General features: G+C 47.9%; 1 protein-coding gene across 11 annotated transcripts in view; it reads left to right on the forward strand.

The window, feature by feature from the left end:
- The window catches only part of LOC100120332 (segmentation protein cap'n'collar), a 96,338-nt gene that overhangs the window by 47,003 nt on the left and 23,658 nt on the right, over positions 1–25,677 (forward strand). For all 11 annotated transcript variants that reach the window (XM_032599523.1, XM_031928871.2, XM_031928874.1 and 8 more), the window contains 4 exons: positions 405–569; positions 5,123–5,204; positions 22,877–23,226; positions 23,296–23,490. In XM_032599523.1, coding sequence (XP_032455414.1) covers positions 405–569; positions 5,123–5,204; positions 22,877–23,226; positions 23,296–23,490 — 792 coding nt within the window. The remainder of the gene's footprint in view (positions 1–404; positions 570–5,122; positions 5,205–22,876; positions 23,227–23,295; positions 23,491–25,677) is intronic.

Below are 25,677 nucleotides of genomic sequence, written 5' to 3' on the forward strand. Positions count from 1 at the left end.
CCAGACAATGAGAGCGAAAAAAAGCAGCAGCAGCAGAGAAAATCACAAAGAAGCAGCAATTCGCCACGGGCGACAATGCAGATTAAGCCGGAGAGGGTGAAAGCGTGTCGAGGAAGTTCGCGACGGGATTTCTCTCTATCGCGAACAGGAGTGAGAGAGAGAGAGAGAGAGAGAGATTTGTATTAGAGGAGCGAGGAAACGAGTCTCGGATGAACGGATGCTGCTCGATTTTAATTGCAGTCACTCGATTTAATCGAGGTTGAGCCGTCGATGCTTCGCTGAACTTTTCGGCTTTCGATAATAGCGTATGGCTTTTCGAGAAAACTTTTTCAATTTTATTGTTGCCCAATTATACATTACTTGACCTCTTTTTGTAATATTCTGTGCGTTTCTCGTGTTCACAGGACATGGATCTGATCGAGGTTCTGTGGAAGCAGGACGTGGACTTGGGCTTCACGTTGGTGGACCAAACCCCGAAGACTGATCCAGCTACTTCGTCGAAGAAAGAGTCGGAAGATGAAATCGAGAAGCTCAAGACTCTGGAGGCCATCAACGCATCCGATGACAAGGTAGATTTACGTTTCCGTAACTTCATGTCCGTCGCGTGTCTAATGTATAATACCAAACAATGTGCGCAAAAAGCGAGTTAATCTCGTACTACCGATCATCGCCGAAAAACAATGGCATCTCTCAAGCCGTATCGGCGATCCTCCAATGCCTCGTTACGGACTCGTATACCGCAGGTATGTTTTACGTACCTCCGCGCGCGATTCATCATCATCGTCGATTGCACAGTCACAATAAGGATCGAGTGCGCGCGGCTGAAAAACAAAATCGGCGATTTTTTTTCGCCTCGCGCGTCTCGGCTCTCGCGAGATCGTTATCGGGCATTTGGGAGCCGACGTATAACAAAGGGCTATATACATACATATATATATATATATATATATATATATATATATATATATATATATATATATATCGGGACACATCGCGAGTCATCCGACTCGCGTTCACGGTGGTAGCTCGCGTCTCCTCGCATCTCGTCATCGATCCTGGCTTATTATTGCCTGCGACGGTATTTATATTCGTCAGTCGATCGGAGCATCGGTTCGCGTGTCCGTTGGTCTTCGCGGGCTTGTTCAAGCCCGACTGTGTCATTGTTTTGGCACTATCGCCATTTGTTCGCTTAAACGGCTTCGTTTTTCCAAAAAACCAATCGAATCCGTCGATTATCGTGACAGCTTTTAAGCCGTGTACCGCACGTGACTCACTGCACGAGCATATTCTAGCCAGAAAGCGCTTCCTGGACACTCCGTTAAGGGTGACGCAATCCCTGTAGAGAAAATCAATTAACAGAAGTGGTTCGGTCATTGTTTCGCGAAAGGCCGATCGATCGCGATGAAAATAATCCGGAAACTGGCTCTCATAACGTAATATATTATATACGAAGCAATAAGCTCTGGTGTAAAAGTACCGAATTTCTCGTCGTCCTGTCCCACGCAGCCGTGACCGCGAGTGTACGCGAGCAGACGAGAAAAAAACCGAATCGAAATAACCAGGCGCGGAACGATTCCCCGACATAAGTACCCACATCGAGAGCTCGCATACTTTTCTCCCTCTCTCTGGTCCGCGCAGCAGCGGATCTCTCTCTCTCTCTCTCTCTCTCTCTCTCTCTCTCTCTCTCATATACGTCCAACTGCACGAGGATGACGCTGCAGGGACGTCCTGGGCGGGTCGTCCGTCAGACTCTCTGCGCTCGGTTTCTCTCTTTTTCTCTCTCTTTCTCTCTCTCTCTCTCTCTCTCTCTCTCTCTCTCTCTCTCTCTCTCTCGCTCGCTCGGCAGCCCCTTTCATATCCTCGAGCGTCTGGTGGCCTTCGGTAGTTCGATGTCTATCTGCGTCTGGCCGCGCGGCGTCTCATTGTTCTTGAGGCACGTCTTTGTGGCGCACCGCGCTGCACCGGAGATTCCTGAGATGCGTTTTGAAGAGATCCTGCGGGGGCATGTGGGGGTATACGCGAGATCCGATACGTATAATCGATATACGTGACATGGATCGTGAAGCCGGCTCTCGCGAACAAAAGACGGCTTTTCTTCGTCCCTTTTGACTTGGATTGCTTTCTCGCAGCCGATAGAGGGATTCGAGGGCCGCCGACGAGAGCTGACTACGTGCTCTATCGAGCAGAGATTCCGCGCACCCGGAAGGTATTCGCGGGGTCGTCTCGGGCTGCCTCGAGTCCCATAGCTCTGATGGGTTTCGACCGCTGCGTTTTTAGATTCGAGGCGCGTCTCTTTCATCTGGCAACGGGCCCTGCAGTCGCGAAATTCCGAATCTAAGCTGAAGAAAAATGGCAGCCTCTCCCAAAAATCCGAATACTGGGTCACACGCCAACGAAAATGGCGCGTCCCTCTCTCTCTCTCTCTCTCTCTCTCTCTCTCTCTCTCTCTCTGCACAGGGAAATGGTAGATATTGCGTCGGCGCATCGCCATTGGCTCGTGGAATAAAGAACCGCCGCTCGCGCAGCAGGGGCAGCGAGAAAAGCCGGGAGAGAAAGATTGGAGCATCGCGTCGAATGTACTATATATACGCATCATCGGAGGGGGAGAGCCGAGAGTCCCTGCGCGCGCGTGTACGTCGCATTAGTCGTCCTGGAAATTGAAAATGGAAACGAGCAAGCGTCCCTCGGCCTGATTGTTTCGCCGTGAAATATGGCGTCTCTTCCGACTCGCGTCTGTTTATCTCTCCGGCACGAGTCTTGCGGGATTCTCGCACGGTTCATTTGCCGATACGCGCGGGTGATGGATGGCCAAGTGGATGTTGTAAAAAAGAACGAAGAGAGCTAGGAAGTATTTTGGTCGCCATCCAGCGTTGTTGATCAGCCGAAACCGAAATAATTCCTCGAACCTGCAACTCAATCCTGAAGCGCCCGTCTCATCGGCACCTCAGAAAGCTTCATGATACACGCGGCTACATCGCCGACAGCCCGAAAACTCATCGGCTCTCATCGATCGTCCCAATCCTTGACGGTTGTATGCCTCGAAGCCTCGTTTTCGTATTCATGCGAGCAACAACATCTCGAAGCCCCTCCTCACGGCTATACGGACACATACACGCATACGCATATATTTCGGACGATACATCATGCAACGCGAGCAGCTCATAAAGGGCTCGAACACAACGGACAGAGCGAGAGAGAGAAAGAGAGAGAGGCAATGCTCGAATGGCCACTATCAGGGCCGCGGCGGTGATTAATGATCGGGCGTACAATGCTGTTTTCATTAAACTCATTTCAACGTGGCCCGCGCGTATGTATACGTATGAGCTTGCGCGCGTCCATTGAACGAATCGTATGTGTACGCGGAGCTTCGTATATGCGTTGAACTCGGCTACGCCCTTGATTTTATGTGGGTAGCTGTCTTGTATCCAGTGGTCGATTTCACGAAAAAGTGAGGCGTATGTTGCTCATTAAATTGCGTGTATACTTGCTACTTTGCGCGATATTTCGTTCGAATTCTAAGTCGCTTTTGAAGAATCGCTATCAAAATATTTATTCATCAGCAACATCTCCATCTCTTCTCCATTTCGTCCTAATCGCAGAAAAGATTGATGATACATAACATTGTCATTATATTATACTATAGCGCGCAAGAGCAACATTTTTTTCTAACGCTCGCTCTCTTCAAATTTCAATCTCTCACATCCGGATGAATATGTGACTTCTCGTGACTGGTCGAAATTTGGCACAGTAGTGTACACACGCGCAGGATTAATCATCAGAAAGTATATTCAGCCAAATAGCCAATTTCTCCTGCTGGCGACTAACGGCAATAAAATGCCATCGCAGCTCGGCTATACTCCGCTAAACAAATCAATCCTGATTAAGTCGTTTCTCCTCGCGAGTAGAAATAGATAACGCGGCGCATACATCGCGCACGTCTGAATACTCCAAGAAGACGAGTGTAAGAGAAACGAGCCGATGATAGGTTATGATCGATATAGCTGGGGTGACGAGACGAAACTCACATTCTTCGGGATAAAAATTCACACGCGTCCACTGGAAAGCGTCCATTTGTTTATCCTATACGCCATCGGCCGAGGCAGCTCACACTCGAGCGACGTTGTGTTTGACTTTTCGTCTTTTCGATATAGCCTCGCACACGCGTCTCGTCCGAGGAGAAGACGACGACGCGAGAGATCATGGAACCCTCGGCACAATGGAGTCGTTACGTCGACAGCATCCTTTCATTCCCCAATTTCCTTCGTCATTTCTTCCCTATCCACGTTTGGTGCGTAGCCGCTTTTTCATTCGATCGTTAGAGCCGAGGCATCATCGTGCATGCACGCGCGCGACTGGCCGGGCAGGTGAGCTAAGAGCTAATCCTTTTTTCGGGCTTTAATTGGAGGCGCACTTTTCGTTATTCGCAGCTGCTGCATTTTACGCTGACGGCGAGTCGATACTTTGCAGCTTGCTGCGCATTGTTGGCCACAATTACGCTCACCGTTTATATGTTATGTAATTTTGAGCTTAAGGCTCGTAAAACTTTCATCGAATCGATGTAGACGTTTTTCTCACATCTCACTCGGACCATCCCCCCAAAAAATATACACAGACATCCAAACTCTGTCGCCGGATGAAAAATGTAAAAATTAAGTCCCTGCGACAATGCTCGAAAAGGCATAACGCCAGCGCAGCGCCGAAAATACGTACGAATGGAACCGTCTCAGTCAGAGAGACAGAGGAGTCAACGTGTCGTCGGACGGCTCTTGAGGATTTCTCGAATAGGACGTACGCGGCTGGCCCTCGACAATCAAAGTGGCTTGTCATCGCTTCGGCGCGAAAATTTTCGTGACTTCCTTTTTTCGTTGGCCTCATTGTATGCATCCCTTCGACTGCCGCCGCTGCGCGTGTATTTTCCGGCGCATTATCCGCGCATAAGCGTACCTGACTCTTATTCGGCCGCGCATTGTTTGCTATTATTTCGGAGATCAACTGTTCTTTATTTTCGGGGACAATGTGCAAGGGAGCGCATTGTCGTCGCTAATGGTCGTGAGAGGAGAACGGTTGATCTTTGGGCAATTTTCGCTGCCGTCGTCGCTATACTTTTTGCATTGAATTGCAGAAGGACCCGAAGATCAAGGAGGAGCCGGCCAAGGAAGAGGACCCGTGGGCTGGACTGCCGTACACCGTTGACTTGGAAACTGGTAAGAACGAGCTGATCGCCATTATGTTTCATTGCTAATTGATTATTTAACACGCCGGTTGATGAATATTCTCTCTTCGTATTACACATTCAGTTACGACAATTGTAACTTTGAAAACAAAATAATACGTACATCTTCAAAAAAGAAATTATACACTGTTAAAGGCGAGTATTACACGTGTCCCTGCAGCACCGAGCAAAATCGAACAATCCTACTGTGCAGGCTCCCCGAGGCCGTAATCCCAAACTCGTAATCCAAGGTAAGAAGGTAAGTCGATTACGCAAGCGCATTTGCAATCCTTATGCGCGAAATAATAAAGGAGGAACGATCAAAGGATGAAAAAAGGAACAACAACATCGACGCTGTGCAAAACGAAATTGGCATACGCTGAATATATGCTCATGCATATCCAGAAGGCGCGATGACGACGCCGCGGAGACGAATGTCGAAGTACAAAGCGTACCAGTCATTTCGTCAGAACCGATCGTGTTCGTCACTCTGAGGTGGCGGGTGCGCCGTGACGTTCTTCATTGGCCTCATTGACTGTCGGATTTTAATTCAATGAAGTGGATTCTTTAAAATATTTTTTAGTTATTCGTTTTTTACAGTTTTGTTTTTACACTTTTGTGTTGAGCGTAACTGAAACTTTTAAACTTTTAATTTAAAATTTAAACAAATTTTAAATCACCTGCATATAACAATTAAGCTATATCACAAAATAAATATACGATTGGTAAGATTCGAAAGGCGAAATAAACCATTAAAAAACATCGCTCCCACCTCCGCCACAAAGATACGTTTAAGAAAAATCAATACAACGAAAATTCCCAACAAACAAGTCCGAAATCGAACTCTCCCGAAAAGCCCCGGAAAGAGGGAAAAAAGCACCAGCACCCCAGCCAACAACAACTAACAGACACAGTCTGTCTCTGTCTCTCTCTCTCTCTCTCTCTCTCTCTCTCTCTCTCTCTCTCTCTCTCTCTCTCTCTCTGTCTCTCTCTCTCTCTCTCTCTCTCTCTCTTTCTTCCCCTCTTCGTCCAATCATCGTCGGACCTCTCGAATCGGCGTCGGCGGGGAGTGGCAGCCGAGGAACGCCCTCTTCTCTGCGCTATGCTCCCCTCCACACTCGGCCGGCGCACACACACCATACACACGCGATGAGGCGCGTCGACCCTTGGTCGACGAGCCGCGGCTCTTTCTCCAAAGGCCTGCACTTAATTACTTTGCGTCAGACATTGCGAGGCCGAAGACTCGTGTGAGTGTGTATATACGTGTACATAGATGGAGCTTCTCGGCTTTTTTTCATTTCTTGGTTATTCGACTTTTGCGAATTCGATAATACGATATAGACGATAATCGGTGACTTTTACGATTAAAAGAAATCTCAATTCGAAATACGAAATTTCCTGCTGCACCCCTTGGCGCATGAAAAATAGCGAATTCGCGAGCGTTTTATCGGATCCGTCATCTACAGCGAGCTCTCGCGCGGATCCAATAAGGAACAGGAAACGAGCGGCAAAAGGAAAAGCGCGCCTATATACAGCCCGTTAATTTATATTCGCCCGCGCGCGCGGGCTTTTCATTTTCGCGCGTGTAATCCGTCATGGCTCGTCAAGCGTTCGCGCCGCGGTTCGCCTTCTCCTCTCGTGCTTCCACAAATTTTTTCACCTTTTTCGAGTGTATTATATGCATAGGAGTTGAAATGTGCGGTGTGCCCAGGAAATCGCGATCGGCACGAAAGCCGGGATTTGTATAGGCGTCGAGAGCTCTTTCGAGGCGAGATTATTCATGCGCGGCAGTTAAAACGCGTGTACCGTTGAATTTTCATTCGCTGAATTAATCCAGAAGGTGTATGGTGTGCCGCCGCGCGTGTATAAATTATTCGGAGACGCAGTGGAGATGGCGAGCTCCCGATAAGACTCCTATTAAATTGATTAATTAATCGGGAGCAAAAGCTACGCGAGATAAGCAAATCGTCAAAACTTCCATCCATTAGGCGAATCCGCGAGCCCCGGACTCATTTATACAGTAGAACACGAGGTCGGGGGAAATAATATACGTATACGCTTATAAGCGCGGAATTCCAACGTGTACAAATTGAAAAAAAAAGAGAAGCCGAATCGATCGACGCCGATCTCTCCCCGCCGCCGCGGATGATCCATTAATCAAGTCTTCTTTCTCATGATAAGCGGGAGCTTGCGATTTTATTTTGTATCTTCGATACGCGCCGGTGATATAGTACAAGAGGGTAGTTTTCCTATATGGACGCAGAGCGTAAACAAATTGTTGATGTGTCATTCGCTCGAATCGTGACTGGCATTTCCCGCGGCACAGGTATGGTATAATATATATGCTGAAAAATCCACGCTGACCTTCCGACGTGAAAAACTACTTTTCATCCCACCCTCGTCGCTTTACTCTACTTATTGTTTCGTAATTCTGATCCTGCGAAAGAAAAGCCAACAAATCCTTGATTACAAAATTTATTTTTCGAGGTTGTTTAATTATACAAAACTCCTCCCCCTTGTGGTACAGCAATTTTCCGCGACGATTCAAAAAACTGGACCCGGTTTTTTACGTAACGCGTAATAATAATAATGATGGCAAAATTTATAATCACCGCGGCTCTCTGCCTCCTCTGGCGTTGCCGATTGGCGATTGCGATAAGTCACGGCGTAATGAGTGCCTCGGGCGAAAAGCTCTTTTTTCCGCGCTGCGGCTCACGTTCTGCCTCTCACTGGTGCTATAATGCACTTCTGTGCTGAGATTCGTGGGGTGTAGCGAATTAAAGACCAGTTTTGTTGTGATTTTATCGGGTTTAAATCGTGTTGTGTTGATGTTGATTTGGGAGAAGTTTTCGAAGTGGCTCTTTTGTTGTCGAGGAGAAAACGTTGTGTGTTCTTTGCCTGTATAATGTCGATTTACTATACATAATGTATAGGCGAGAAATTTTCTGAGTAGATAATATTTTAATGTACAAGAAGTATACTATAGCTTCGTTTTCAGTCTCACCGACCGTATACCAGCAAAGCTTCGTATGGAACCCAACAATAGCCAACTAAATTTCCCACAACTTGCGGTGTGTATAGAGAGCCACTTTTCCTATATATATATATATATATATATATATATATATATATATATATATTAATATAACCCTAACGCGGAAGTGGCCCCTCAACAGAATGAAAACACATTCAAAGGGAGTAGCTGCGGAGGAAGGTTCGTCCGCGTCGCCACACCGTAACACTCAGCTTACTATATGTATGTATAAAAATATCCTCATAGCAACGCGCGCGCATTGTCTTTTCGGTACGATGCCGACAACTACGAATCGTTATTGCAGCTAGACGATAGCGATCTGGGAAATGCTTATGCTACATAGTTCTATATAAGATATACATACATTATAATTATATTTAGAAATTTCACATGCTTTTTTTAATTAATTTTTTGTCAGATCGCTTCTTTATGTATAAATATAAACCGGAGTGAGGTAATTACTTCGAGATAACTCAAATTTTACGTTAATGATAAAAGAGATAAAACTTCAGCGAAGCCCGAAAATATCCAGCCCAAAAACTACTAATCCCGCGCGCATGCGTTCCAACCGAAGGGGAAGTTCTACGAAGCTCCAATCGCCAGCCGCTCTGCCGCCCCGATAATCCAGCGAACAAGGGATGGAAGGCCGAACAAACGCGCGTCTGCACGCATGCGTGCACCCGCTTCCCGACGCAACATCTGCGCCACGTGCGCGGGTGTCTCGATGCGTAATCGTGCCTGTGCGCGTCCTCTGTGGAAAATGGAATTGAGGGCTTTTTTTGATTGGTTTTTTCGGGCTTATAAACAGAAATGCGAGAGGAGACCACTGGTCGATTGTTGGGTGTGTAGCATATGCTGCGAGTTTGCATCGCGCAACATAATTTTGTAAAATAATACAGGCTGTTATGTGCGATAGAAGATTCTTTTGTTGTTTATTACTTGATGACGCTTGTCTGATGCACAATTTTGCAACCTTCTGCTGCTTTTCACTTTTTAACTTGGAAATTTACTAATGTCCATCAGCTAACAACATTCTCGCATTCGTCAAAGGAATGATGACGCCTTTGAGGTACGTTATTATTTGCAAAATAAGAAATTCACTTCTGCGAAAAGGATAGGAATGGAAATGGCATCGCGCGCATCACCGCATATACAAACCCCAACCACATGCACATAAACAAGCGCAGATATTATTATATACCTATAGAGACTATATACCCGCGCCTATTTTTCGTCCGCGCCCGTTTTCGCGCGCTGTCGAGCCCCTGCAACGCGAAAACAATCGCGCATTGTTTTGCAACGGATTTTTCTCTCTCTCTTCATTTTTCCATCCATTATTATTATTATTCGATCGCCTCTCTCGAGAAACGCATTCCCCGCTGCGCACACGATTCTTGACATCGCGCGGCCCACGTGGAAAAAATTTATCCAATCTGTATACAGGTTAGATACAGGCTATATACAATCGGCTGTATACAAAAGTGATTGTATATAAACTATATACAGTCTATATACAGTCCATATACAGTCTATATACAGACTGGATAGAAAAAAAATTCGGATGTGCGGTTCCCCTGGCAACGACTTATCAACGAGAATCATTACCATGGCAACCAAGGAAACTTTTTCTTGTTTTTTCTCAATTTTATATAGCCTGTATACAGACTGGATACATCTTTTCCACGTGGGGGGACGTTATATATGCGGAATTCGATATACCAACAAATTGTACATACAGCCGTCGATAAAGCGAACAAAGACCGAGCAGCAGCTATAGAATTCGAGGAACATTGAACGGCTCGATTCGCGGAGAGCAGCAACCGCGATCGATACAGTGGCGGAAGAAAAAAGAAGAATATACCACCGGATTCATTACCGGTGTCGTGTTAATTTCCGGCTCGATTAGTCACGAGGACTGTGTACAGCACTGAGATGCGAGGGTGCATAGAGGCGCCGAAAAAAATAATATCCGCCGCGCGAGCGGTGACCGTGACGAATTCGAAATCTGGTGAATTAATTAGAAAAGTGCGGAGAGGAACAGTTCGGGGAAATGGCTTTTTCTCTCGTTCCTTCCGAAAATAACACGTTCCACCGTACTTTTTCGTATATATTCTATAACACATAGCAGAATCGATCTATTCGAACCGAACTTCACGCTACCTCGATCCGTTATTGACCATCATACAATCGCTGTTTATAGCCGAAATACGCACAAAAAAAGTTTACCCAAAATTCGCCACGGCCAAAGCTCGCAATATCCCGCGGGGACTCGATCCTCCCGACGCTCGCACACAGTCGCCTATTCGGCTCCGCGGGGAATCAATATTTTCGTGCACGCGTGTTTTCCGCCATTATACGTCTGATCGAGCCACGGCTATATGTACTCGCGGTGTTCCCCAGGGAACGTCGCGCTGTGTGCGACTCGCGCGCAGCTGCACGAACGCGCGGATAGATTTTTCCGTGAATGCGCGCTGCGGAGCTTGTGTATACGTTTCTTACAAGGATTTATATTCAGAGGCTGTGCTTGCACATAGTGTTTGAGGAAGGATGAGGTTGGATTCGGCAAATTGATATTCCCGACTCCGCTCCGCTCGTTTTATGAATAATAATTACGAAAAATTCCGTACCCGCAACAACGCTCGTTCGCCATTCGAAATCGTCGTAGCAACGCAGAATAACGCACAGACGCCGAAGCATCCCGGGTACTTCCTACGGCCTCGCCTCCCCCGGCCCCCACTCCCCGTATCTATATGTATACAGCGCCGAAAAACCTCTCCTCTTCCCTACATACCGGCATTTCGCGTGCGTGCGTGAGCGCAACGAGCCGCGATATGAGTAATGGTGCGTGCCGGCGGCGTCGCGCCATTCCGACTAGTCATGCCCCCCGAGTTTCATCCCTCGGGGCTGCTCCCTCCCTCCCTACTCCCTTTCTCTCGTTAATAAAGGAGCAAGAGAGAAAGCCTCTCTTTTTCATTAATATAAGTCGCTCTTCATTTTTATTCCGCGCGCTAGCTCTCTGCAGCGCGTCTGGAGAGCCGCTGGTGTTTCTCCTGTTTTTCCGAGGGAGCAGCTGCGCCGCGAGCTTTTTCCGAAGGGAATTCATTTTCTAGCTTCTCCGCTTCTTTTCGTCGATCGATGTCGGAGGGATTTCCGTTTTGTTTTGCGCGCGCGCGATAACATTGGGGAGAGAAAACCAGAAATGCGCAATTACATTGCGGAGTTCCCGAAAAATCTCCCCGTCATCGCTCGAGAGGATGATGCGCTCGTTAAACATTTAAAAATTCAAAGTCTCTCGAACGAATCGCCACAGCGTCAACGATCATCAATACAACGCAACTGTGATCCTACTGCACCCTCGAATCGAATCGCGCTGACATCCGTGGCCGGGCCGACGTTTCAATTTCCGGATTAAAACATTAACATAAATTTCGAATTACGCTTTCCCCGATGAAAAATCGACTTGCGTTCTCGTTTCTCGAATTTCGCCTCCTTTTTTTCACCGAGACGACGAGAGCTGCAGCCGCTCCTGGCTGCCTTACCTACTGGTGCCGGGAGATCGCGTTTTCGCAACTCACGTTCCGCTATTATAATACGGAGCCGCACGCCGACTTCCACGAAATTTTCAGACTCGATTCGGGCTCTCGAGACGGGCATCACATAATGCGCCGTTGAAAAATTTCCGAACGGGGGCCGCGGCCGATTGAGGTGTCGGAATGTCGGGCTCTAATTGATGATTCCGCAGTGTAGGCTTCGAAAAATGAGGTAACTTTCGGTGAAACGCTGCACATGTAAGTCAGTCGAGATCGAACAATATTGTTCGAGGAGCACACGCGATATAAAAAAAAATAGTAATAATAATCGCCTAGGCCAGGAGAAATTCCACGAGCACCTGAGCATGGACGAGAGAAAACAAACCCCCGAAAATTTCCTGAAAGGCACAGAGCAGCAGCGCAACCACCAGACTTAGGCCTACGCAGAGCGTCTGACGAGAATCTTGTTGATTTAGGATAGATAGGTATCAGAAGTGGTTGGCGCAGAAGTCGGCCTGTCACCTCGAGCACCATTAGCCCCTCTTTACACGCGGCGACTGCGTAGCATGCATATATTCGGATAACTTCGGACGAGGCACGCAGAGGAGCGAGAGAGAGAGAGAGAGAGAGAGAGAGAGAGAGAGAGAGAGAGAGAGAGAGAGCAACCTGTCGGCGTTGCGCGTATGCGGGTCGATCTGGACTGAGGATTTTGCGCTCGTGGCTTACTATTGTTCCTCGTGCTTCTCTGGTCTCGAATCGGCTTTTCGTTGAACCCGCAAACCGTGAACGCAGTCGTTGCACTTGATTCGTGCGCGCAGGTAGAATCGCAGCTGTAGTTTTCGAGCACGCGTCAATAAACGATCAAATGCTAATGAGGGCAAACACTCGCGTCGGCATCGGAACTACCCTCGAACAGAAAAAAAAAACCTAATATGCACACAGAATTCCGAGAAAGTCTCTGTCTACACTCCTTCTCACGCGAGAACAGCCGAGCAAACAAACTCGAGCAGTCAACGGAGCATTCAGCGTTCGCGCGAAAAGGACTCTCGAGAGGCTCTCTCGACTTAGAGGAGCGTCCCGGTCGGAAAAAAGCTCGCGATCAAAAGTCGCATGGGACGCGGGAGAACAATGGCGCGAGACGGATCTGCGAACGAATCGTAATCGTTATTCTCGATTTTGAATACATAGAGCCACGGAAAACCTTCACTCCAATTATCTATCACGAAGCATCGCTAAGTAAACATACTTAGCCACCGGCAGCTAGGGACCGAGAAGAAAAAGGCGACCAGGAAATTCCCACAAAAGCCCGGGGATTATCGCTGCGCTCGCGCGCACCAGAAAAATCCTTGACGCGACTTTTTCGCCGCAGATGAAAATCGCGCGCCGGTCCTCGTAAAATCCGCACTTAGCGGGCCGCTCGCCGCTCCTTCTGGTGGGGAAGAGCTGGAGAGAGAGAGAGAGAGAGAGAGAGAGAGAGAGAGAGAGAGAGCGAGAGAGGATCATCCCAGCGGAGCGAACAGGAGATTCTATCGGGCTTTGAGGAGTTGTCGGCCGTAAATTAATGGCGCTTGGCACCTCAATCCGTGCTTCGCTGCCGAGTTCGGAGCGCGAATATTGTTACGACGACGGAGGTTCGGCCGAGAAGGAGTCCCGAGAGATTTCTCGCAAACTAATAACGTATAGCTTAGATTGCAATATTGACTTATTCTTGCGAATTTGAATTTCGCGGGTGAATTCCCATAGCATAACCGAACACGTTCCATACCCGCACTCCGCCGACGAAAAAATATCGAAAGTACCGCGAGTAAGAGGGAAAGCGATAAATTGTCGGCCTTATCGAATAGCTCCTCTACTTTACTCTCCGTCGTAAAGTCGTCGCTCGGCGCGCGCGAAAGTACTTATACCCCGGAGGCGCGAGAAAACATCGGCGCTAAATATATGGAGCTTAGAAAATGTATAGGTAATATACGAGCTGATGAGAATCCAGCGATTAGATTTCTTGGGGATTTTTCAAGCCTTCAGTACGGCTGAGAGCTAGGATATGGGTAATATACGTCGCGCCTCGTATTTTCGCGCCTCCAGCGAGCTAGTGGTGCGCAGAGAATTTACAGCGTTTTTGCATCCTCCGGAATGCCGCGAGCTGAGCTTGTAATGGAACTTTGTGAATTAGAGCCTTGAACGCAGTGCTTCGGACTGAGGAATGTAGCTTACAGTTGAACTGGAAATCTATCGCGATAACTCAACTGACTTAGTTCAGAGCTAATTTGCTCTCGCCTTCGAGAATAAAACGGTCCTTTTACTGTACACGAGTCGAGCAAAACGAAAACACCTCTGGCAATCGGCGCATCGGGATCTCCCGACTCGCGTGTCTCGTAAAACTCCTCTCTCCGACTCTCCCAAGCCTACTGCGGGCTGTACGTCATGCACTCCAGCAGACGAGCCAACTCCTCTCTCTCTCTCTCTCTCTCTCTCTCTCTCTCTCTCTCTCTCTTCTTCGCTCTCCCACACGTGGTCGCAGTGGGCGAAAAAGAGTGCGACGAAAAAAAGAAGAGCGAGAAAAATCCACCCTCTAAGCATGACGCGAAGGTAAGCGGACGACTCGAAAAGTGCAAGCCAGAGTCCGCGCGCCGCGGCAAAGTCATACTATGAGCTGGCAACTATGCGCGTGTGCGGCTAACGCCCGAGTCATCGGATTTTCAGGTCTTCCGCAGTGTGTCTGTGTGCGTGTACTCCGCTGACCCAGTTGTTGCCGAGGTGACGACGAGAATCGCGCGCGCGCGGACACACGGCGCGGTGTAGTGTCATGTAAACAGCGCCGGCGAGATGATGATTTCGCGAGAAAAGTTCGGTGAACCTCTATGTATGTACTGGTGATCCGATGATGCGGACTTTTGGGGCTGTTGACTCGGCGCGGTTGACTTGCTTTTTTCTCTCTCTCTCTCTCTCTCTCTCTCTCTCTCGACGACGCGGATTATTGCTTTCGTCACCTGATAGTCTACGTTTTAACTGTCGCCGCGCGATTGTCTTATTATGTGAAGATTAATTCCATCAACGCACCTTTTTGTAATCAATCATCAGCGAATCACGCCCATCAACGGTGACGCACGAAAGCACAGATAAAAGAAAAGCCAGGCACTCTAGCGCGCGAGATGCGCGTTTATACTATCTGGGAAAAGCTACGCGCATACGTGTTTACACTCGCGGTAATTGGACCGAGACATGACGGACTGAATCCGCCGCTGACTGACTGTTTGTCCGCGCACTAGCGGTGTAATAGCGTCGTCTTTGCGGGCGACGATGACCGGCTGCTTTTTTCCTTCTGTTCGATATACCACGATAGCCCCACGACTGTGCTATCGGTTTCCTTCGGTAAACGCGATGACTGAACTGAGATCGATCGGCACGCGATACATACGCGAGCTCTGATCGAGTGGAGGATCGTTGACTTCCTCGAGGATTCTTCGCTGAATTCACGTGCTTTTCTACCTAAACCATATGTTATCTTAATTTATTTGTTGAGACTGGTGAAACGTAAAAAGAAAGCTCGCCCGAAATTCCTCCGTTTTTCCCAAAGAAATTTCCTTTCTTCCTCTCCCGTGCAGATGGAAAAGGTGAACCGGGCGAGGCTCGCACGGAACACGAAGGAAAAAAGAGAAGAGCTGCTGCAGGCGCGCCTCGAGAGAAATTTTTTCCCGCCACGCGCCGCCATCGCGAGTATAGCGTATAAAATCGAGGGGAATTGAAAAATACGCTCCTCGACTCTCGCTCGTACACATACGCGCACGTATACATGTATAGCATAGCCGTTCTCTCATCTCGACATCTTGTCGTTCCTCTTCTTGCTCGGCTTACGTGCTTCGCTTCGCGATGAGGCGAATTTTTTCGTCGACGAGAAGAGGACGGCATTGCAAGTACAGTGAAGTATGTTCGAATATGTAAAAACGTTTCAAAAATCATTATCCCGTGGAAAAACGTATCCTGAAAATAGACGTGATCGAGTCTTCAAAAAATATATCAAAATCCCAGGCTTCTTCGAACGAAATTAATTACTTCCATCGCCGTAGCTCCAAACAGAAAAAAAGAGAGATACACTCCGGTGTATATATATAGACTAGAAGACACGGCTACTCGGGAATACGCAAGAGCGGGCCGTGCGCGCGCGAACAAAGAAGCCTCCTCCGATACACTCCCGCGAGCGAAGAACAATGGAATATGCGGCTCGAAAAAAGGGGAAGGGACGAAACGAGAGAGAGAGAGAGAGAGAGAGAGAGAGAGAGAGAGAGAGAGAGAGAGAGAGAGGGAGAGAGGGAGAGAGAGAGAGAGAGAGAGAGAGAGAGAGAGAGAGAGAGAGAGAGAGAGAGAAAGCCGCGCCGACGAAGGGCGTGTACGTGCTTTTCCTTCTTCTCTTTTTTCTCCTCCGATGGCATATAGTACGCGCAGCACGTGTATAATTATCCCGCGCGGTTATCAGCCGACGCCATTGTCGGCCATCTGTGGGCGCGAAATTGCGTTCGCGCCGTGTGTATAATGAAGAATGCAAATCGAGAGGGGCTTTGACAGCCGGTCAGCCGACTTCTTCTTTTTCAATTAAACGAGATTCTTTGGGAAATTCGTCTAGCGGGATTCCGATGAGTGGTTGTTTCGAGTTTAGGGAGCTCAGAAAGCGTATATATAGCCGCGGCTTTTACGGCTAGCTTCGATGCGAATTTGCATTTTTCCCTCGGTGCGTATAATAGCTGAACTGAAGAATCACGCGCGCCTTCGGCTGCGGGAAGGAAGAAAGCCGTTCATTAGATTTCAATGGTCGCATTGTTCACTTACGGCGCCGATAAGAGCATGCAAATCGTTTAGTCGAAATTACACGTTTGGGGTGTATACAGCGGTGTAGTACGCGCGGGGCTTTCCACTACGCGGTAAACGAGCTTTCACCGATTATAAACTTAGCTCTGTTCTCGAAAAAACGAAGGCGAGTCTCCGACGTTCTCCCGCGTGCGTCGCAACGACAAAGGAGGAGAAGCCGGATTGTAATTGAAAGTGGCACCGATGTTTTCTCTCCGGCTTACACACAACAACAGGCCAACGCGTGGGCGCGATGAGGAATGTCGTATAGGCGGAGTGACGACACATTAGAATACACATCGCACGAGAGGGAGAGGCGCGTTCGACGGGATTTAGATACGGCATCTCCCGCCGTCGCGGCTTATACGAGACCTAATTTACAATTAATTACGCGCGACGAGCTATCGGCCGATCTGGATGTCGTGTACACACATGAAGAGGATTTAGTGAGGACGGGATTCATTGGATGATTATGTACGTGTACAGGCCGTCTTTTGATATATACAATTCCCATGTTAATATTCGGATAAAAAATTTTTCTTTATTTATTCTCATCTCCAACATCAATCCTCCCGGCTTCCCCCGCCTCGTTTCTCGAGCATCAGCCCTCATCTATCAAAATCGCCGAAAAACTCTCGCAAAACTGGGTCTCATCCCTCTTCCTCCCCGAAAAAAATGGCTCCTCGTATAACTAACCAAACGACCTCCGCACGCGCCGTGAATCTCGGCTATCGGTAGAAAAATTATCGAAGCCCGTATACATATACGGACACGTATATATATAATCCTCCCTTCCGCGCTGTATACCATTGCAAATGTTTGCGTGGGGTGGCTTTTCGGGGGGTTGGCCGATGACTAGCGTTTTCATTCGCCGACGGCCTCCCCTACGTTGTACGTTCCCTCACTCTCTCACTCGAAGTTTCTCGCCCGTGGATTTTGGGCAGCTTTCCATTAACATTTCTCGCTGCGAGATATTCCCAAGTTTATAGTTAACGACGCGTCGTCCTATTTCATAATTGTAGTATTTGTTTTTATTTTTTTCTAAAAAAATCAACATTCGTCATTTGTATTTTAATGCTATTTTTTGCAAAATGCCTCCCCCTCGCACACACTGCCATCCCACATCGGAGCATCGAAGAGTAGTATAAAACATTCTCTCGACTCCGGCAGCAGCAGCAGCACCAGCACCACCACTCCACAGCAGCTCTTCCCTTTCTCCTGGTATACATATAGCTATAGCTGCAGCATAGAGCCTAACCGAGCCCATCGGCTTCTCCCTCCCTCGTCTCCCACTCATTGTCGGCGGCCATACTGCTGGGAGCGGCGCCGGCAACGCGATTGGTTGCTTCCCTTTTTTCTCTCTCTCTCTCTCTCTCTCTCTCCCTCGCTCTGGGCTTCAGAAGAGAAGGAGAGACAATATCGCGGCCACGATCCGGGCTGGGCGAGCCCCTCGCACACACGCGATAGTTGTCGCCTTGACGAAGCTGCCGCTGGTTGCCGCTTCATCCTGTGCTCAAGTTCGCGTAGCTTTTCTTCAAAGTACCTCTCGTAAATACTGCAGCCGAGTGAATTTTTTCGTTTGTGAAGTTGCGGATTGTTCTTCTCAGCCGAGCTGATCATAAACTTGGGTCATCGGAGTGGTTTTCGGAAAGGACTCGTTCAGTACTTTTTCGGAGCGGAGAAGTGCGTCTTCGTTGGTTATCGTTCAAGAGACTGTTTTATTTCGAAAGAGTGAGAGAGAGAGAGAGAGAGAGAGAGAGAGAGAGAGAGAGAGAGAGAGGGAGAGCGAGAAAGAGATTTGGATAATTGTGTGATTTTGCTTGTGCTTTTGGCGTGCGAATCGAGTTGTCTGTCGGTTGACGAGACTGTTGGAAACGGGACTTGCTGACGTACTTGGAGGAACGAACGTAGAGGTAGGGTGAACTCCAGATAAATGTCTTCATCTTCACTGATTTTAATTTTTACAAACGAAAATCTGAGCTGAATAAAATACTGTAATATACACAGGTGCTTTTTTTCAAATATCCGTCAACTATTTCCAAGTCAAGTTTGTAAAATTATTTGACACCTATAACAAAACGCTACTGCTAAACGCGACCGAATTTATTCTGGTTGATTCTTCATCAACAAGTAGTTAATATTCGTTTAATTTGCGTCTGATAAAAAGGATCGCGCATTAATAAGTCCGACGGCTACTTCGATGGCGTCCGCCGTATTGTATACACACATCAGTTGTTTATTTCACTGCCTCCGAAATAAATAATTATTAGACGTACTCGCCATCTTCTGGTAAATTAACAAAAGTATATTTAATCTTTACCGGTCAAAGTTTCGTAATCGACTGTATTAATAAAAATACCAGTTATTTCTTTAATAAAAAATCTTCAACTTTCTGCACCACTAAATGAACAGCAGACTTAAACATTAATTTCAATTTACACCGCACTTCCTTGTACGATATAGTCAACTCGAAGGGACATCATCACCAGCGCTGCAGCAATAAAAGCCGAATCCCTCGCACCGAGGGCGTCGTATAAAGCCCCGCAAAAATAATCAGCCATAAAGTACGTTCTTTTCTCGTAAAAAAAGCAAAACGCACGCAAAAATTCGCCGTGTACGCGCGAGCGTCGCGTCGTTCCTTCCGCGAAGATAATCCGAGTGATTGACGATCGGCCAATTACCCCCTACTGGCCCGCGCGTGGACTACGTATAGCCGGCCGATTGACCGCGCAAAATCGCCGCCGCTGCTGTCGCTGACAAGCTGACAAATCGACTGCAGCTAGCTGAAGTTCGTCGCCCCGATTTTTCCGGGAATTTCCAAGGGGGAAATGCGGAGACGAGATCCGAGATGTTGCTGCATGCATGGGATTTATTGGGGGTGGATTGATGGGGTTTTAGAAGGTTCGTTTAAATTATAAAATGTCGTATTTTTGCGTCGGGAAAAGCTAAGCTGCGGTTTGTTTTGCCGATGCATTGCGTGTGATACATTGTATAACAAAATAAAGCTACGTAAATGCGGTGAATCTTCGTTTTATATATCAGCGGGTTATTAAATTAGAAAATTTCTTTGACGAAACTTTCTAAAATAAAAAAAGTTGACTTATTAACTTATTAACTAAAAATATTTGTCATTATAGAGGTCCGATAAAAATCATGATAGTCAGCTCAACTAAAATCAAACTGAACTCGACGAAAAGTAATCCAAGGCCTGCATCAACAGTTTTTCACAAACGCCCCTTCGAATCCGTCCACATTCCGTGCCGATGTATATACACCCAAGCAAATTACCACGTTACCGCACACGAAACGAGCCGATAAATCAATGTGACAAAATTGTTTTTTCAGCGACTACTAAATGAATAAACTGCTCCATATATTATTTTAACCTAATACTCGCCGCGGACTCGCGCATAAATCATTTAAAATTATGGCCGGGCAAGCATATACCGACGGAAAAGTCACGCGCGCCCACCCGAGCGACGCTCAAAATCTCGCTACGTGGCACACACACACGCACACAGCGTCTATCTTTTTAATCCAAAAAATGTTCAGAGTCCACAGTTTGTAAAGTGCCATCCGCGATCAACAATAACGTAACAAACCGAAGATATACAAAACTTCCCCTCGTAAGGCAAGCGACACCCAGTGGAAACGATCGGATCGACTCGCATACGCTCGCTTCGATCGGCATGCGTATACAAGAAAAAAACCTCGGCCCGCCGCGTCCCGCGGCGTGCGTTATTATACTTTTACCTATAGAGAGTCCGCGGCGAAAAATATGAGAAATGATCTGTCAGAGAAAAAGGCGGCGCGTACCTCACGTTTACTCGGTCCTTGCCCCAGGAGAGCCGGATCGGCGCACGGGAAAGGGCATGTTCTCTCGTCGAGCTGACGCTGCTCTGTTGCTGCGTGATCTTGCGGATTCTTGGCTCAGCGCGCGTTTCGGCTTTGAATTATGGTAAATTGTCGGGAAATAAGGGAGATGAAAGGACGCGCCGACGCTGCCGAACAATTTTTCATATTCGACGGAAGGTAAAGGACCGTATAACGTCGTGGTTGTTGTACTTTGAGACGCTTGCTGTACTTTTTTCGAGGGAGATCAGCAAGAAATCGGCGATTCGATGGCTTGTGTGATGATTTTCAGCTCGTGTATTGTAATTGCTCCGATCGGTAAAACACGACTCTCGAGGAGTTACGCGATAATGACAGTATACAACGAGTCGTCTGTGTTCAATTTTGAAATTTTATTCGTATCATATGCCCGCGCGCGCGCCTGTCGAAATGATTCAATTGTTGCTGCAACGCAGTAAACAAGAGATGAGAATCTCGGAGCCAATTACACTCCTCGAACGCGAGGGAAAAGGCTTTGCATGCAACCTTCGAGTATAATTTTAGGCCTACTGCTCCTAGTTTGTCTGTAATTTATACGCGAATAGAAAGTGGAAGATGAACAATGGCGATTCGTAAAATAGACTGAGCATCGGATAGTCGTGAATAAAATAAAAATATATAGAATGAGCAAAAAAAGACACGTGTAATTCTCCGAACGAAGGCGTCGTTCATTACGAGTCCCACGGCACAACCCTCGCCACCATTTTAAGCGGAGCGTGGCTAAAAAGGCCGAGGGTCAGTTAATAGTCGCGGCAAATCATCAGCTGCCATTATCACCCGGACGCCGGTCCCGAATTACACACGACGTAATGGCGCCCCGTACGCGCTCGTTAACTCGACGTAATAACCGCATCCTGTTCTCCGGCCGAGCCTTTTTCCCTCTCGAGTGCGTTTTTGTCAGAACTTTTTTTCTTTCCCCTTCACAAACGCGTACGCAAAGATATATTTTCAAGAGTCAAATAATTCAAGCGCAGGGGTGGATTTTGTAGTTCTTCACTCATTCTTGCTTGTAATCCTGGCAAGCTCATAGAAATTATACCTGCATCAGAGTTTATGCGCCTTTAAAGTAGATTACTATTCGCGCGGAATGTAATCAGCGAATGTTTGTTACGTTTCCCAAAGTTAATAACAACTCTCGTGCAGTACGCCAGCGTGGAATCTATTTTTTCCCGTCCAGCGCGAATTAAGTAGCCAAAGTAGTTGGCCCACAAACAAAGCGCAACCGCAGAACAAGAAAAAAAACCAGCCGAAATTCTCGGCGAAGCGCAGAAAAGCCGGTATTTACACAGAAAACGTTCGATGAAGAGAGAGCGCGCGCGCGGCCCTGTAATCCCCCGCGTGAGAGAATCCGACGGCACTTGCTGGAAAAACAAGAAGCGCCTGAAAAGGATTCGGATGAGGCGCTTATACATATATACAGGAGAGCTGCGGAGGGATGTTGTTTGAGATAATAATCGAAGGTGAAATAATAATTCCGAAGGTGCGACTCGAGGCGCGGATGAATGAAGGCGAGAGCAGGCGAGGATAGCTCTGAGAGCCTTTGGGGAATGTTGCTCGAGGCTCGGGATGAATTCTTTTCGACGCGAGGGACGATTTTTTAACACGCGCACCGCCGCGTTCATTTGACTTTTTAAAATTCGAATTTGAGCCGAAGAACTTGGTTAAAACCCGAACCCCTTTTGAAAAAAAAGAGAATAAGAAGAATGCCTCGAGATCGCCGGCGAAAGCCAAAGAGAGCAAAGCGGCGAAGCTTCACAAAGCACAGAAACCGAAAAGGAAGAATAAAGAAAGAGCGTCGAAAAGGTGCCTGCGATTGGTCGAAGGGCGTCGACTACACGGCGCAGGTGGAACCCCTTTGTCCCTCAATTAGTTACGTGTTCGGCTCGCCTCTCTCTCTCTCTCTCTCTCTCTCTCTCTCTCTCTCTCTCTCTCTCTCTCTCTCTCTCTCTATCTATACGTACACGTCCGTGTACCTTTTTTCCCTGTTGCTTCTCTCCCACTCGTGTATTCTATGTGGAGAGGTGCAGGTCAAAAAGTCGAGCCAAGGAAACGAGGCGAAGCTTTTCTGACGATTCACGCCTGGGAAAGAGAGGACTGCGGGCTTTTCCGAGTTGTAATTAAAAAATAGAGGGGGAGGCATACAGGCCGGCGCGGCTCGATTGAGATTTTTATCGCGCTAGAACGATCGATGAGGCCCGATCGGTTTGAGGGAACGCGCTCACCGTAATTAACTACGTACGGAGTTAATAGAGCTCATGCGAGAGTGGTATTTTTATAAAACAAAAAACTGTTTATGTACGCGAAGAGAGAATATAAAGTTGAAAAATCACGACTTATGGGACTGACGAAAATGTATCTGTCTTCCGCCAGGCGAGTACATCCTAGACGATTCGGCGCAGCAAGCCGCGCCATCAGCCGAAGAAGCAGCGGCTCCGCGAGAGCAGCCGAAGGAGGACGAGGAGGAGCAGCTGTTGGGCGAGGCCGGCTTGGGCCTTGGCAGCGTCGACGAGCTCGTAGGCCTTGGCGAGAACTCGCTCGGCCTCAACGGTACCTTGGGCCTCGAGAATGACTTCACCTCGGACCTGCTGGGCGACGACTGCTTGCTAGACGGCTGCTCGGCCGTCGACGGCTTTCTCAACAACGACTCGCTCGGTCTGCCCGACGGATTCAACCTCGAGGAGGCACTTCAGCTCGTCGGCCTCGATGAGGTCGAACTCGAGGTTTGTCGCACTTTTTTTTCTTAATCTAAAGAAAAGAAAACCAATGCAAATCTGAATGTCCGCACGCAGAAGAAGCCGGAAGTAAAGAAGAAGCGCGAGGAGGATTCCGACGGCGCGCGCAGCGAGTCGCGCACCTCGACGTCCGAGAACGACGAGGACTGTTGCTGCTGCAACGGCTGCTGCCCCGAGGGAGCCGAGGCCGACAGCATGATTCACACGCCGCAGTACCACCACCCTCACCATCCCCATCATCGCTCGTTTCAGGTGAGTCTCTTATTGTCTATAGCTTAATAATCTTCGCCGGCTGCGACTGGACTGGATAATGTAGTTGAGAACAAAAATATTGCGGCTAGATTGCGCAGATTTCGGCTCGTATAAAAGCGACTTCGTGCGCGAATTTCATAAGCGGTGGCGAAAACGTTGTGTTGGAAGGAAACGCGAGAGGCGATTATTATAATATACCCGGTTGAAAGTTGAAGTATACGCGTAACGCTCCGATCCGCGAGTGTTATACTCAATCAGAACGGAAAAAAGACGGGCTATAAATTTCGTTATTATAGTTCTAACGAGCGAACGCGTAACCCACATTCCTGCAGGTTTATTTTTTTCGCAGCATCGTGTGGAAACAGAAAAATAGCCTCGATAACGAAAAATCCGCGCCAACAATGGTCCGCGCAGTGCGAGCACCTTCTCAGCATAATAAGGGGTTCGCTGAATGGGCTTTTGATATACGAAGTAGAAAAGAGAGCCGCGGCAGTGCCCACTTGCGCGCGCGCGCGCGCGAGAGAGAGAGAGAGAGAGAGAGAGAGAGAGAGAAAGATAAGAGAGACGAGCGCGACGGGCCCCGTTTACGGTCCATAAACAGGACACGCGGTTATTTACTGCGCAGGAGAGGAGCTGCGCAGTCCGCGCCCAGCAATTATCCCTCGTAACCGCCGTCTTAATGCAACCGGCGGATGTTACATGTGTAACTCTCGGCGAACCGAGCGAGCCGCGAGTGTCTTTCGGACCGGCTATTATACGCTTTTTCGCCGTGTCCTGCTATGCGCTTCCGCTTTCGGTACGTCTATGTGCGCGCGATAACGTATACGAGAAGTTTTCGATTATGTTCTGCCTAATTTCAGCGCTTCAGATGCAGGACTCTTTAATATTAGAAAGGGTGTGAATCGCGGTTCCGACGCCGCACTTTCCATCGCGGTCGTTCCAGTAATCTCTAGAAAGTTGCTTTTCGCGCTCGCTCCGCACGCCGATTGTCCGAATTGAGAAAGCATGTGTTTATCTTGACATAAATTTAGATCCTTTCGCGATTCGCTAGAACAGCCAAAAATAAAAAAGAACTTCTGTATATACGTAGATCGTAAATAACAATGGGGACGCAGCGGCAAAAGAAACGACGATACCGTTTAATCCAGCTCTAAAAGTCCCTTGTAAATAACAGTAGAGCCGCGAGCCGTACCGCGAACCTCGAGACGCGTTTCCATAAACCGTCGCGCGCTCCTATATAATAATGCCCGGCTCTGCGCTTTGAGATTTCCCGCTAAATCCAGCTGATTAAGGCGCGATAATAATTTTCCCCGCTGCAGTGCAGTACTTCCTCCTCGAAAAAAAAACGAAGCAGAAGGAGAAGAAGAAGCGGAGCCGAGTAGCGCAGACAACGCACCGACAATCAAGCGCGGCAGCTCGCCTGGAAAATGGCAAACAGACCATCGGCGGCGATCGTAAATCCCGGCAATAAACAACTATTAGCAATCGCGACGACGGCAGCGACGCGCTGATCTTATGCAAGTGCGGGAATGTATTTTTACGAGCGCGAGCTACTGCTGATTGTAATTGTCGCCGGGGACTCTTGTGTATATAGCTGTACGTGTGTAGCTACCTGCAGGGGAGGGGGGACGTCTTCCGCGTGGCCTCGCGACATGCGACGACGGGACTTTTCGAGAAATGGAAGGGATGCATGCGATGATTATGCAGGTCGTTTCTTTTTTGTACACTTATTATAGCCGATGGGAAATCTTATATATTATGCGGTTTCAAGAACGAGAAATTTCGATGCTTGATATTCCATTGTTTCGTGCAAAAGCATTATGGGAACGCGCGTTAAATTTAGATTTTGATGTATGGAGGCCAAGCTTAATGTATTCCACTCTCGGAATCATACTCGGCATATTACGAGATCTTCTCATAGTCAATTAAGTCAACTATATAGGATAAAAGCGAAACCATCCAATTGCGAGTGTATATACACTTTGTCTGATATCGCGCGTCCCGCAGAGTGATTTACGAAGATAAAATTAATGAAAACCCTACGCCGAAAATTTCTAAACTCGCCATTAGAGGCTAACCGACAAAAATCCCGACAAAGATATATATAATATACGCTTGGCTTGCAAGCACCGCAAAGCGAGAGAGAGAGAGAGAGAGAGAGAGAGAGAGAGAGAGAGAGAGAGAGAG

This window comes from Nasonia vitripennis, chromosome 4, assembly GCF_009193385.2.
Source record: "Nasonia vitripennis strain AsymCx chromosome 4, Nvit_psr_1.1, whole genome shotgun sequence".
In the NCBI taxonomy this organism is placed as follows: domain Eukaryota; kingdom Metazoa; phylum Arthropoda; class Insecta; order Hymenoptera; family Pteromalidae; genus Nasonia; species Nasonia vitripennis.